This window comes from Ambystoma mexicanum, chromosome 2q (genome assembly GCF_040938575.1).
Source record: "Ambystoma mexicanum isolate Mex_15411 chromosome 2q, UKY_AmexF1_1, whole genome shotgun sequence".
NCBI classification, from domain to species: domain Eukaryota; kingdom Metazoa; phylum Chordata; class Amphibia; order Caudata; family Ambystomatidae; genus Ambystoma; species Ambystoma mexicanum.
In genome coordinates this window covers 1,164,715,481-1,164,730,451 of record NC_090924.1, presented here as the reverse complement: position 1 = coordinate 1,164,730,451, position 14,971 = coordinate 1,164,715,481, and the positions used below count along the sequence as shown (strand labels likewise).

Genomic DNA, 14,971 nt, shown 5'->3' with positions numbered 1-14,971 from the left:
CTCGCCCGCTGTGCAGAGTATTTTTCCTTGTGTTGCTTGCAGTTGCAACAGCCAGTAAGCTGATAGTTTACTGGCTACTGCTGCTTTCCCACTGTTCTCTTTCTAGGGTTGGCTATCGTCTCTCACACTGAGAGAAGATTGGCAATCATAGAAAGAGGACATTTAAAAAAAAACATATATATATATATTTATTTTTTAACTTCGGCTTCGAGTAAGTATTCCAGGAACCTTCGGCTGAAGCCGAATAGCTGGTTTTTACCCGAAATTCGGCCGAATACCTACTTGAAGCCGAAGTTCGGTACACCCCTATAACAAGTAATGAAATTAACTGATTGGTTGTTTATAATGTGCTTAATACCCAGGGGTTTCTAAGTGTGGTCCTGGGGATAGAACCCTTGTTGCTCCGTGTCGTCTTGCTTCCTAGGCGAGCATGTTGCCCCTGAGCTATCCCTGGGAAGTGATAGAGGAACATGGAGGTAATGCCTGGCTTAGTTACCTGTAATCCTCAGTACTCCTAGTCCCACTCTTCCTCATCCCAGTACTTACATATGAGGTAAGGAGTCTCATACGTAAGCACTGGGACAAGGAAAACGGGCGTGGAGGTAATTCTGGGCTGAGAAGCTGATTTATGGGGTTGGGGCAGGGGTGGGAGGGAGGGAGAGGGAATGTATGGGAGGTGTGGGGGGGTGGGGTGGGGTGGGATGCCGGTTGTGTGATCAATTTTAATGGTCATCTAAGTCCAGGCTAAGGAAGCTTGCTATGTGGTATTAGTGGCTAGAGAGGCATTTTGGTGCAGCCAGTCTAGTAATTTCTTAGTTTGGCGTGATTTTCTTTTAGCTGGGCATCTCTGATAAAACAGTCCTGCTAAGTGTAGTTACCTGGCTAGACTGGCATTTATGTGCTGCCAGTTTAGCCATTTCTTACTGAAGCATTGTATATATTTTTGGGCATCTGTCATAAAAAAATAACCATGAGAAGTGTTATTTCTTCGACTGGCATTTTGGTGCAACCAGTCTAGGTATGTCTAAATGTGGCCTGGCATGCTTTACTGTAATATGTTATTAAGTGTCTAGACCGGTCTACATTGTGCAGCCAGTTGGACATGTTTTCATTGTGGCATGGCATTTTTAATAGCAAAGCATCATATTAATTAAAGAATTAATGTTCCTCTAAACCTTTGGTGACTTGCATGTATTGGATTTTAGCTGTTACCCTACAAAATAATTGCAAAAGCTCGGGCCAGCCAATGTTTCACAGAAAGTGTGCTGTATAATGCATTCAAACACATATTTATATTTTTCTCCTACTGCAGTGTGCGGCGCACCCCTGCAACAGCACGTCCATGTGTATTGCGTAAGTGTGTTAATCTAGCCCGGCCTAGAGCGTGGTGCAATCTATGATTTGTTGCTGAGTTGGGGAGGGCCCTCATCATGGCCCGCAGGGGGCCCCCGAATGTTGTGTTACGCCACTGCTCACAAGAGTAACACCGAAAAGAAATAATTACCAATACTTACCTACCAATCTAGCACCTGCCTTTTAAAACCACATATATTGCCGATATTGTAAAAATAACAATAATTGAGATTCCATTCCTCGTTCATCCCAGCAGGGTAAAAAGAATTATGGAAAAGGCCCCGGTACATTTCTCGTTGCTGTAACAACTTCAGTGTCGCACGTCGGATCTTTTTTGTAGTTTCACACAATCTACCACTTGTAATCACAATTGTGCCACATTCTGTTGGGGTTCAACAAAATGTCATCAATGGCTTCATATTCTATAGTCTGATATTGGACTCATGCTCACCTATTCTCTCCTTAGCAGGCCTAGTTGTTTGTACAATATATACTTTGTCACAAGGGCATTTAATGCTGTATCTGACAAACATTGACTGGCATGTCACAAATTGGTTTTAAACAACCTCTTTGCCACTAGAGGATGTGTGAATATTGGACCCTAATCACATTGTTACAGTGCACATAGTCGAGGGAATACACATATATGTGCACATATGTGGTGTGCTCAAAGAGGTCTGTTGCAAATCTGCACCACACTTTTTGACCCACAGTACGATACCTCTGATGCTCATCTGTCTTTTAAATGCCACTATTGGTGGTACTGCTATTGCGTCATCTCACATGCCCTGACCAGCTCAGACTGTGCTCCCGGTATTCCAAGGTGCTCTCAATTCCCTGCCCAGCATATAAGGTTCCTTCTGAAAGTCCTGACCAAACATACACATCCTTTTTAATTGCACATCAGAAAGATTCCTTACGAAACTTTGCGGATGATTTGATTGGGCATGCCACAATGTATTACAATCCATCGGTTTGTGAAACACTTCTGTTCTAGTTTCCCACATTTAATACTCACCCCTGTATAGAGGGAACTCGTATGGTTCCCTGTATTCATAGTCAATTGGATGCATGGATCTACTGTATTCAAAAGCTGATGAAATTCTTCCAACAACGTTCGATCCCATTTTCATAACACAAACATATCATCAATGTGTCCAAAACACACCAGTCCCCACCAGGCCCAAAGAGCTGAGGAAACAATGTGTGTATATTCAAATCTGTTCATAGACATGTTTGTAAAGCTTGGGGCAATAAGAGGACCCCGTGCTTGTGCCAGTTAACTACAAGTAAAAAGCTGTCCTCAAGCAAAGGAAGAGTTTTTTAAAACTAGATTGGGTAATTTTAAGAGAAACGTATGATTCAATTCAGCTGTGCCACTAAAGCTTCTGCCACCATTCTTAATCGCTCATCATGTTCAATACTGGTGCGCAAACTCGTAACATCAAAAGAGAATAGCAAAGTTTAGTCTGTAACATCTCTGTAGGGGCTAATTCTAGAGCGCCAGGGGACCACTCCAGTGGTGATAGTGCGTGGTACAAATATCCTTTAACATTAACATTACTAAAAAGAGTTTTGTCTCTTCAAGTAAAATCCTTCAAAATGGCAAATGGTTGTAACAAATTCTCAATATAAGTGTATATGTGAGTGAAAAAAATAGACAGTCTCTGAAACTATTGTTCTCTCCAGTGGGCAGACCATACTTTTGTGTGTAGGAAAACTGCAAAACACCAGCATCATGGGATTCCTCACTGTAAGGTGCAATGCTGTAGCATCGAAATATAGATCCACTTCCAGAATATGCTCTAGTTGCTTCTGAACATCACTAAAGGGATGTCTGGCACTATCTACTAATTGTCTCAGAATGTCATCCCTATATTGACTTTTAGATAATGCCGTGATGGCTGCCTCTAAATCATCTGGCTTAATCACAAAATACCTGTTCTTATTCAATAAATACTTTCAAACTCAATTTCTCTTTGACATTCGCATTCTGGACATACTGGAGTGCTGCAAAAATCAACATGTTTGAATCTTTCAAAGACCACTTTTTGGAAGGTTTCTAACGCATGAAACCCCAATGATGGCTTAAACTGACTTTCCTACACTATTTATACCGGCCTCATTAACTGGGCGGATTAATCTTTTTGAAAAAATGACTTTAAATTGATAATCCATACAAGTTTGGAAGAAGGTACACAACTTAATCCTTTCAACAGTTCATTTACGTGAGTGGATAACAACGTTTCCCAATCGTCACTGCCCACCTCACTATAGTGACATCACTACACACAACTGTGTCATGTGGTATGATGTCACAGCGTAAAGTGCATGATACCACATTCATCCTCCTCAATTGTGACCCTGCCCCTCTCATTTGATTGAGCAAGCCTTGTATGGTCTAAGTTTCAGTAATAATACAAAACGTTCTTTTATGAATGACCACACACAGGGCTGAATGTTGAATCGCAGCATTCCTTGCGAATATCCTGAGGAGTGATCCTCTTTTGGAGTGTATGACCCTTAGGTCAGTGGACAGCAACACACTTCAGCCATAATCTATGAACTGTTTCTCAGCAACCTCCCTTAGTGTACCCTATTTCATATGTTTCTGTTTTGAAGTTGCCAAAATACTGCTTTCTCCCTGAAACCTTCAGCCATCGCCCCAATAGCAGTCTGATGCTTCCTCTCCGATTCTGGATAGGTGATCTCTTTCCGGTGAGAACCCAGTCTTTCAAGAATGAAAGAAAATTACAGGAGCCTCCAAGTTTGTTTCCTCTGGGAGACCAGATATTCCTAATCGTTTGATATATGTATAATTTCAGTTTCCATTTGCTTCACCAGCCGCATTATATAGCGAGGTGCACAATGTTTCTTGTCCTTTGGAAATTACATCATCTTTGCAAGCAACAGATCTGGTCATGGTCTCCACGTCATTCAGTTTTATCTCGACCTGGCACGACTGTGGAAGGAACTCCTCTATTTCCAGCTCCAACTGAGCAGATGTTTTGTGACGAAACTCCTGGGAGATCAGATCCATCTTCCTTCGCTAGTCTGTGTTCCCATTCATTCCTGGACCAGTTTCACAGCCTTCAGTTGGGAATCCCTTTTTCTGTAACATAGGTGGGTTATATCAGGTGGCAGGACCCTGTTTCCTAACAGCTCCATTCTATGCATTGCCGTGTTTCTCTTCCAGGTCAGAATTCACATGTAGGTAGATTGTGTTGCACTCTTAAGGTACATCCCTGTATCCACTTGACCAGGTGGAATTCCTCAAAATAGCTTGGTCTTGGGATGTCTTGAAGTCTGCTTACCTCCACACGTGGGACCCTGCAAAAGAGCAATCATCGAGCTACCACAGTCTACAGTTAAACTCCTTGCTTTGCGAATTCTGGTGTCTCCTAACTGTAGGATGAACATCCCCTAGCCAGCGATAAGTGATGACACACAATCTTACCTAAACTTTATTTTCTCATGTATCCTGCGTACGTTCCTTTATAGGATTTTGGGCTGAACATCTTTCTGTAGCTTATAAGAACCTCTTCTTTAGTTCCTTGTTTTGGCTCATTCAATGATTAGAAGCTGAGCTGCATTCCACCACATGGGTGGCGGGGAGTCCTCTGGCAGGGCTCACACCTGTCCGCCTCTCTTCTACTTGGCCTTCGATCTGACACCCCTCTGGGTTATCAGATGCGGTCGCCCTGACTCAATAGTAGTTAGTGGACTATCAGCGGCTACAGTCAAGGCTTCTTCACAACGCTGGAAGATCAGTCATAGCTTGACCTGGTGTACACTCAACATCACAGAAGAGGCGTAGCAGGGTCGCTGTCTCTTGGGTCAGTATCTCTCTTTTATGGATACTATCCACCCATTTAAGGCCGATGTAGGGTGCAACCCCTTAAATGCAGTCAACTTTGTCCATTCAGTAGGAATGGGGTTCACAGTGAAAGCACCAATGTCCTGGCAAGGGACTACTATGTTATAAATACTACGGTATGGTAAGACATCTTCTGGTCGAAATGCTTGCTTACTCTCCTTCACACCAAATCAAGCACCACATCGCTTGGCTTCATTATTGACTGCAATATGAACTTCAAAAGGCGATGTGCTACTTGATTCAATTAATAGGATTACCAAAGACAAGCCTCTCCTAGCACTAGCTGACCCGCGGACAATACTACAATCTCTGATTCTCTAATATGTGAACTGAGGAAATGCGCTCCTCTCAGACATTCCCACCACAACCCGCATCCCACTTAAAGCAGTACATCACACCATAGCCAGACAAATTGCCTGCGTCAAATCCTAGCACATTCCCCCCATCTGGAGGCTCTCTATTTCAGCTTGTATCACATTCAAGGCTGTACCAACTTAAGCACCACTATACTGGCCCAAAACACTGCCCATCTCGGGAGGTATGCACAATTCCAGAAGCTACAACATCAAGAGACTGGAAACAGAAAATGCCAGAAAGAAAGAGATAGGAGCCATGCCTTCCCCTCCTTTCTCTCTCAAGTCATTCCCACCCACATCCACATACCACTATTGATATATGCCATAAAAACTTCTCTAAAGCTCTGCTCACCAGATAAGATCGGTCAAGTGGCACCCACACATTGACCTCTCCCTTCTAAAGTGCACGTGTGCTCCGTAGCTCAGTTTCCTCTATAAAAAATATCCTGCTTACAGGTAGTATGAGTTTGGCATAGGCAAAGGCATCTCATGTTGGCCACATCGGGATTTCCGCCACCAAGTTCCTTTTGTACAGTCATTACTGGTGGCTGGGTATGGACAGAATGCTAGACTGCTTAGCAAGTGACTAGTATGCACATACAGTGAACGAAAAGATACTCAAACTTAGGGTACCATTCCCTCAGCCAAGGGTGAGCCTGTTAAGGTGTGGAAAAAGTAGCAATAGCAGGTATCATAGTAAGGATTTGGTAGACAAGAGTTAAGAGCACCTCCTGAGTATCCAGGATCAGCAGGTAAGCATGCACTACCTTTGGGCAGTATCTAGAGAGTTGCAAAGTATACCCGCATGAAGTATACTATATCCTTTCATCCATCATATGCGATCGGTTATCATACAAAGGTTTTCTAGATGGGCCCTAATGGTCTTTTAGACACATTACTCAACAGATGCATCGTTTTAGTTTAGTAATGGCTATATTTGCAGATATATTTAATGTAACTACAAAGCAAGTTCAATGTGTGTCATTTAAGTCAGATGTAATTTCCCAACATACAGAGAGGCTTCCCTCCCACTAGTAGTTTATTTTTAAACTACTAATATACATATAGCATAAAAGACACCCACCTAGAATAGCTTATGAAACGAAAAGCAACCACCAATGTAACAACCTAGGTCGATTATAAGGTATTAATTATACCTAGAGATTTAAGAACATTATTTTAACTTTTGCTTTGTAGGGTCATAAGGAATACTAAGAAATTGGAGAAGGGTATTGAACAAATGTTCTTGTGATTTCGGTTTGATTTTACTGACAGTTAAAGAGTTGAGATTAGTACTAACGGAAATAGAAGCTGACATTATTCATACTAAGGCAGCATTGAAATCATTACAATCTTTCAGTGATTGGTTTTGAAAGAAGTGAACACTATTGTAGATGACCCAGACATGAATTATCACATTGTAAGTTAAGAAAGTTTTGTAGATAAACAAATGATTACAAATTTGACTGGGTTTACACCTAGTTATAGGAAAGACCAACTTATAACAAAATCGATTTTTTTCTAAACAATGTTCAATACCAAACACTGACACTACCTCAAGGACTTCAGTATCTTCACTATCTGAACATTTGTCACGAAGCAATGAAGCAATCACTTCACATAACAATCCGAATGGGACATGATTAGATCTAAATCTCTGCCAATTACCATTCGAGGAAAAAGCAGGAAAAAGGAAAGAAGAACCCCACCAGGTTGCATATGAATCATCACTAAATGTAATTCTCTTCAGAGTCCGTTTATCACAGAGACTGCTCACTTCTGATGAGAAAAGTGTACTAGAGAAGTGTATAACATGTCTTCCTGGTAATAATACAAGCCCTTCCACAACAGAGAGAGAGTTACACATGTATTTACTAGATTACAGAAGTATCTACAATATACACAATAACGTCCCAATGCACTGAATTTAATCCAAAGAGTGACTTTACTCCATCAGTTAATAACCACAGTCTATTGACCTTCATGAACAGGGCCCAGAGTGTAGTAGGGGATGTTAACTTTTAATACCATCCCCAAACAAAAATATTTCTAGAAAAGAAAAATGAGCTTTGATAATTCATTGAGAATTCTATGTCAGTTCTATTAAAACAGTAGATACGGCCAGAGCAATAGTTTTACGTATCAAGAACTGCTCACAAACTCTAGTGTTATAAACACCACCTAAGAGTAACAAGACGCTACACAAACTGACAGGAAGGCCTATAGTTTCACAATGGGTTTCAATATTTGATGCCATATCTTCTTACATTGATTTTTGTCTATCGCAGCTTGCCACGAAAGGGTTGGATGAGAACGCCATCATTTTTAAAAGAGAAGTTAAATACATTCTTAATTGACAAATCATATCATTTATTTGCTAGAAAAAGGAAATGTCATTAATGAAATACTTACCACCGACCAATCTCTAGCTGGTTATTATTTAATAATATACATGATGTATTGTATTTCTATGGGAAAGATTTGTACTCCTGGAGGGGAGTTGATTCCTGGTCACCTGAATTAAAGAAATTGTTTCACTACAGCTACCAGAATTCTTAGAGACTGAAAGAGCAATTATATTGGTAACACATGAAAAGAAACACAGCCTCCCTGATGATTGTTTGTGACAAGAAAGCGCTTGGAGGAGTAGAACAGCAAAGCAACTGTAGCTGCAGGGATTCAACCCTATTAATACTTGGCAGCGGTTGGGATTCAACCCTGTTAAAATATGGCCATTCTTGGCATTTAACCCAGTTATTTTTTTATCAGGTAATATATTGACTGGGAATTGGTGTGCGGGCCTCGGCTTCCTTACTTTTTCATACAAGATGTATTGTGTTCTGCTGTTTTCCATTAGGGAATGCGTAGTTCAAAGATCAAGTTCATTGAAATATATTGCATTGTACAATATGTAAGAGTCATGAGAAAAAAATAATATGTTGTTTTGTTTATCTTGGAAAGGTAAGTTTATACGGACACTAATATGGATCTAAATAGCAGAGCTGTATCATTACATTCTGTGATGGGATGTAATTAAATATACTGATACAGAATGAGTCCTGATGAAGAAAGCGGAACTCTTAAGTTCTAAGAATTGTTCAGACTTCCATATGTTGTATCCTATTCAGTCTTTTCTGGAATGTCTTATAAATGTTATTCATACTGTTTCTAACACTTGATGGACTTTGTTTGTCTGATTTATTGATATTGTGCAAAATATAATGGTGTAGAATATTTGTAAAGGCTATGTTAATTAATAATCTCTTTGAAGAGTTTCCATTTGCTCGCTTAAAATAATGCATACACAGAATAAAACAATATTTGGATCACCAAACAGATTTCTGTGTAGGCATGTAAATACAAGCAAAAGTTCAAGTTATGCTAATTGATATCAATGTAAGCTATTTTTTCCATTTATTCTTCAACGGAAAACGTGTTTGAAATGCGCTTTAACAATCCAATTTGAATTGTGAAGAATTTGGAAAGTTTACATTAGAAAACTGGGTGTGGACTGAGTGAAGAAATATTTGTAGCCATTCAGACAATTTTAGATATTTTGCCAATACCAGGGACAACAGAACCTTGATTAATTTGCAACGATTCCCTGTTTGTTTAAAAGCTGTGTCCAAATGACCAAACACTCAGAATGAATATCACATAGGTAAGTTAACGTTGCATCAGTTGGCCTGGGGGGCCTGGTGGCTGTTGGTGAGAAGCTAGCCAGCTTTCTCTGCGGTACAAGCAGGAGCTAGATAGGTCCCAGCTTCTGGCAATTTAGAACCAGGCAGTAGACCTTGCAGACTGTATGCAATGTTTGCATTTGTATTTTTATTTAACTTTATATAGTGCCTTTCACCGAAGCGCTTTACATAGGTCAGTAATGGTACATTAAAACAGCAATGATACAGTATTCAAGGACAGCCAGTATCGATCAATCAGGCAGCTGTAGCAAGTAGGTTTTTAATGAGTAGCGGAACAGAGAGAAAGAAGTAATAGAACAGAGAGAAATAGGAAGGAGATTCCAGTGAAGAGGAGCTAAGAGCTGGAAAGAGCGGAAGCGGGATTGAGCACAGGGGGGACGAAGAACATTGAGTTTGAAAAGACCGGCAGAGCGAAAATTACGAGAAGGAGAGTAGAATGAGAGAAGGGATGCAAGATAGTCAGGATCAAGATTATAGAGAGATTTGAAAACTAGGCAAAGAAAATTGAAGTGAAACTAGAGAGGCAGAGATTGAGTCACGATAGGAAAGAAGACAGAGTGTTCAGATAGAAGAATGATAGACTGATTTAAGAGGAGCAAAACGAGAACAGGGAAGACCAAAGAATAAGACAGAACAGTAGAAGAGTCGAGAGAAAACTAACAAGGAAACAAGAAGTTTTGTGGCGTGGAAGGTAAGAAGTGGACGAATTATGCGGATATTGTAAAGGTGAAATCGACAAGCACATGATGTAAGAGCGATGTGATGAGCAAAAGAACAATTCGAGTCAAAGTAAAGACCAAGATTACAGGCAGTAGGAGAATAGGAAGACTAGAGGGGGGAAAGGAGAGAGAAGAAAGGAAAGACAGTGAGGAGAGATTGCTGGCGGGAAAGAATAAGACTTTGGCCTTTCCTGCATTTAAAGTGAGAAAATGGGGAGTCATCCAGGTTTTAGCAGAGAGACAGGATGTGAGAGTGTGATAAATGTCGGGAGTGAAAGATGAGAATCGACAGCATAGAAATGGTGTGATACTCCAAAGGATGAGATAATAGGGGCAAGAAAGGAGTTATATAAGGAAAAAGAAACAGACCAAGAACTGACCCTTGAGGAACACCATGAGCAAGAGAGAAGGAAGGAGATGTGTTGCTGGCCCATGAAACAGCAAATGTGCGATTAGATATATAAGACGAGAACCAAGACAGAACAGACTCACAAAGTCCAAAGGAGGAAAGAGAGTCCAGAAGCAAAGAGTGATCCACTGTGTCAAAAGCAGCAGATAGATCAAGATTAATGAGAAGAGAATCAAGTATGCATGTCAGGGCAGTTTCGGAAGAATGACAGGGACGAAAACCAGACTGAGCGGGCGGGAGAAGAGATAGATCAGAGACGGATATAGAGATTTGTGAATACACAAAGCGTTCATGAAACTTAGATAGAAAGGGTAGAAGACAAATTGGACGAAAGTTAGAAATGAGAAGAGGGTTGGCTATGGGTTTCTTTAATATGGGAATAATAATTGCATGTTTGAAAGCAGAAGGGAAAGTCAAGGTGGAGAGACAGATGTTGAAAAAGGAGGTGAGGAAAGGTACCAAGAGCGGGTAGACTTTGGAAATAAGCAGAGAAGGAACAGGATCAGTGGGGTCAGCGGTGGGGGGAGCTTTGGCTAAGAGGAGGGCCACATCAGAATCAGATATAGGAGCAAAGTTAGACACCATGTGAGCGGGTGAAGGAAAAATTAAAGGAGAAGAATTATATGAAGGTGATGATAGATATCCTGACGTAAGAATTGTACTTTAGGAGATAAGAAATTAGCACAATCAGATGCAGATAGAGATGATGTAATGGAAGGATCAGGTGTGGGAGGAGAAAGAAGACGAGTCAAAGTTTGAAAGATACAATGAGGGTGAGTAGCTTGGCTATGGAGGAGATCTGAAAAATAAGAGCGTTTAGCAGATTTAACACAATTATCGTAAAGGGAATGGTAAGAAAAACAGGTTGCCTGATTAGCAGGAGAGCAGAGTTTGTGCCAGCGCCTTTTGAGGCGGTGGAGAAAGTGGCGCATAGAGGAGAGATGAGGGGAGAGACAAGGTTGGGCAGGTTTGCATATAGGCCGAAAGGGAGAGAGAGGATAGAGTTGGTGGAGACTAGAGGTGAGAGATGAAGAGAGAATGGACGTTGCTTCTTCCGCTGAGAGAGTGGAGAAGTGTGTGAGAGATGGAAGGATGTTTTTACAGGTATCATAGAAAAGTGAAGAGTTAAAGTTGGGCAAGTCACGCCTAAAGAAAGTGTTTGGGGAAGAAGGGCAGATACTAGAAGAAGTTGGGAAAATGGAAACTGAAAGTAGACAATGATCTGATAAGTAGACAGGAGAGGCAGAGATATAGGAGTCAGTAAATGATGAGGTAAAAATCAAATCGAGAGTAGAACCAGAGATATGAATAGGAGGAGTAGAAATTGGAGAGAGTAGATAAGAGTCAAGTATTGATAGAAAAGGGGACGAGTAAAGGAAAGATGGAGATTAAAGTCTCCAAGCAAGACAAGCAGGGTGGGACTAGGTAAGATATGACGAAGAAGGTGGTCAATGTCCTCGCATAATGGCCCCAATGGGCCAGGTGGACGATGGAGGATAAGAAATGAAATAGCATAAGGTGGGTGAACATTTTGTACATAAATTCGAATGAAGAGTATTCTGGTAATGGTACCGGGGAAGGAACAGCTAAGCAATTGGGGTGATATAGTAAACGAACGCCGCCGCTGCGTCCATTGCCTCAAGGAACATGGGCAAAAGAAGTTAGGGAGAAAGTGAGAGAAGCAGATTAAAGTCGAGTTGTGTTGCCCACCAATAAGAAACATGCTGTAGTGTTGGTTGACTATTTCAGCAAATGGCCGCTGATGGCTTTTCTAGAGTCATCCACCAAGTCTAAGGTCATTGCTTTTCTCCAGACTGTGTTCCACAAGGATGGCTTTGCTAATCATTCAGTAACAGGCAATACAATGTATTGTGGCTCCCTGGAAATGGGGAATTCCTGCACGAATGTAGTAATGGGATTTACGAGTAATTTAACAGAGTATTGAAGGCGACCATCAAGCTGGGCATGTAGTTCAGGGAACCATGGGAAAGGGCTGTGCAGGAATTGTTGCACAGCAACAGAAGTGGATAACCTTAGGTCACAGGGGCTGTCGGCTTTTGAGCTAATGGGCTGGAAATGCTTTGGCATTCTAATTCATTCTTGGTGGCATTTACAGGGGAAAGGCCACCTGGCTGAAGATCTAGAGGGAACCAGGAAGCATGTGGAGTTCAAACAGACAAAATGTAAAGCATGTTTTGCTGCTAAGAAGGGCATGAAATGTGCGATGCACGTATTGGTGTCTAGGACAAAAAGTTGCCAAGAGCTCAGAAGAGTTAGTGGTTGAGGAAGCTTTCTGATCCCATAAGGGCAAGATGTGTTTGTGGCGATGCAGTGGAATATGGTAGGGAGTGGAACACGAGAACAGTGGTGGTGTAGCATCAACATTGGGGGTGTGAGGCAGGTGTACCACAGGCACAGTGTGTGTGTGGGGGGGGGAGAATAGGTCAGGAGTAAGAGGATGAAAAGGTAATTCAACCAGTGTGTTGCAACCAGGTAAAGTGGGCAGGGAGTGTTCTGACCCTCTGGTTACACTGAGTAATTCCACCATGACAAATCATGCAAAAATGAATCAGTGGCGGGTAACAAATCCACCAAAGAATGTGTGCCTGTGGTGGTGTATGTCAGTGGTAAATCGGTAGAGGGAGGTTTTATATCCTCTTGTTGTATGTTATATGCATAATGCAGTGTATGAATGTGTGTGTTACGCTGTTATTCAGGTAGCGGTTCTTGTTTTAGATCCATAGCTGTGCATAGTAAGGTTCTTTGTGGCAGCTACCCATGAGACATGAGGAAGGGAGGCTGTGTGTGCATTTGTTGTTGTAGTTAATGAACCTGTTAACCAAAGTGGTTCCTGTTTTTTCATTCTGGAGAGAGACTTCAACACTATTGTTTTACTTTTTCCAAATAAGTAGCGTACACGCTGGCACTTTGCTAATGAGCTCTCGGCTGTAAACTGAAAGCATTTATTCGAATAGCTTGTTCAGTATTCCTGTAAAATGCATGCTTATTCAGCTGAAGGCTTTTGGCTCTATTTTAATTTCTGTGTCCCTTTCCAGATTGCGGTTCCTCAGAACGATGAATGGAGCCGCTTCGGCCGAACATTGGTCGAGATACGCGCCAACAGAGCAGATAACGAAGAAGAGGGGTCTCTGGAGCGATCATCCTAAGGGAAGGAAGTCCATCCTGAGCAGCTATCGGCTTCCACCTCTGTTAGATGTTTTGCAATATTACTGGACCTTTTTCTGTGAATGATACTCATCAGTACTGCTCGGAGCTCTCTGTTCTCTCCTTCTACACATTAGTCAAGGTGCAATCAATCTTCTGACTGACATTGAATGCAAAAAGAGGCAAAAGGCAACTTCCAATTCCTTGATGGTGTGTAACTCTGCAGTAGCTATGCCTAACAAACCAATATGCCAACCTTTGCTCAATGCACGTCTGGGCCAGTGCTATTAAATCCATATGGTGTGGGGGGGAGTGGGGGGGTTAGGTATGATCATCTGCAGATGTGGTGGTCTTCGCTACATGGGACTCAGTAAAAAAACAAACTTAAGATGTGGTGTTTAACACGGAGACTTGTGGGATGAACGGATCTGCTCTGTGACCACTGCTGCTCTTGATTCATTAAAGCCGGCTGTATGCAGTATATTTATTTGAAAGTATAAAAATAAACGATCTTAAAGCATGTACATAATGAGAGAACTGCATCGTCTCTGAACAAGTTACCTTACGTTACAAAAATCTATTAGAGTGTCTCTGTTGCAATAAAGTGTAGAAGGAGAATGCAGTCGCTTGAAGAAGGTTCCTTTAAAGCCTGTCATTTCCTGGTTCTTGGCCACTATTTTAGGCACTGGTCGCACAGCTTAACAGCGACAGTCTGAGCAGCAGCAGGTTTCAGTTCCTTGGACAATTTAATAAAAATAAAGCCTTTGCAATGCCAAATCACTTCCTATGCATATGGGTTTAGGACTTACGGTTGTGGGTACCCTTTACAATGAATATGGATCATAGGTGGCTGTAACTATGATGCACAAAATATATTGCAGAAATTCAATTGTAAATGCATTGATCGGTAAATTTCAACACTCGCTTAAAAAAACTTTTTTATTTTTTCAAAGTGGGACTGTTTACATGAAATTCATATTCCCATTTATGTACTTGGAAGTAGCCCGGGTGTTTGCAAGATGATTCTTGCCACCACTTTAAATCCACCAGTCTTCCTTATTTTGATTCCAATTTGTAAATTCTGGGAGAAAACCCCATAATTCATCCATACACAATTATATTTAAAACTCTCAAACATATCTATACAAAGTTTGTATGATCAGTTTACTGTCAAGACAACAATGATGAAGGCGCACTGAACCTGCCATCAGATGGCCTGCTCCTGTGTCTCCTGAAATTCCTTGCAATCTACTGGACTACCTCTTCCTCAAAAAGGAGCATATATGAACATTTGAAAACGATTTAATGTTTCAGAAACTTTCAAGCCAGGTCCAGCAAAATGTATTACATGTTCCAGAGACGTTTTGCAAGCACACAGACCGAGATTTTCG

At 41.3% G+C, this 14,971-nt stretch overlaps 1 protein-coding gene across 4 annotated transcripts in view; it reads left to right on the top strand.

The window, feature by feature from the left end:
• Nucleotides 1–14,198, top strand: part of DYNC1I1 (dynein cytoplasmic 1 intermediate chain 1) — a 2,709,604-nt gene extending 2,695,406 nt beyond the window's left edge. For 2 of the 4 annotated variants that reach the window (XM_069648550.1, XM_069648548.1), the window contains one exon: nucleotides 13,472–14,198. In XM_069648550.1, the coding sequence (XP_069504651.1) occupies nucleotides 13,472–13,582 (111 nt within the window). In that variant the 3' untranslated portion in view covers nucleotides 13,583–14,198. The remainder of the gene's footprint in view (nucleotides 1–13,471) is intronic. The other 2 variants (XM_069648551.1, XM_069648552.1) reach the window with 1 other exon arrangement.
• Nucleotides 14,199–14,971: the final 773 nt, after the last annotated feature.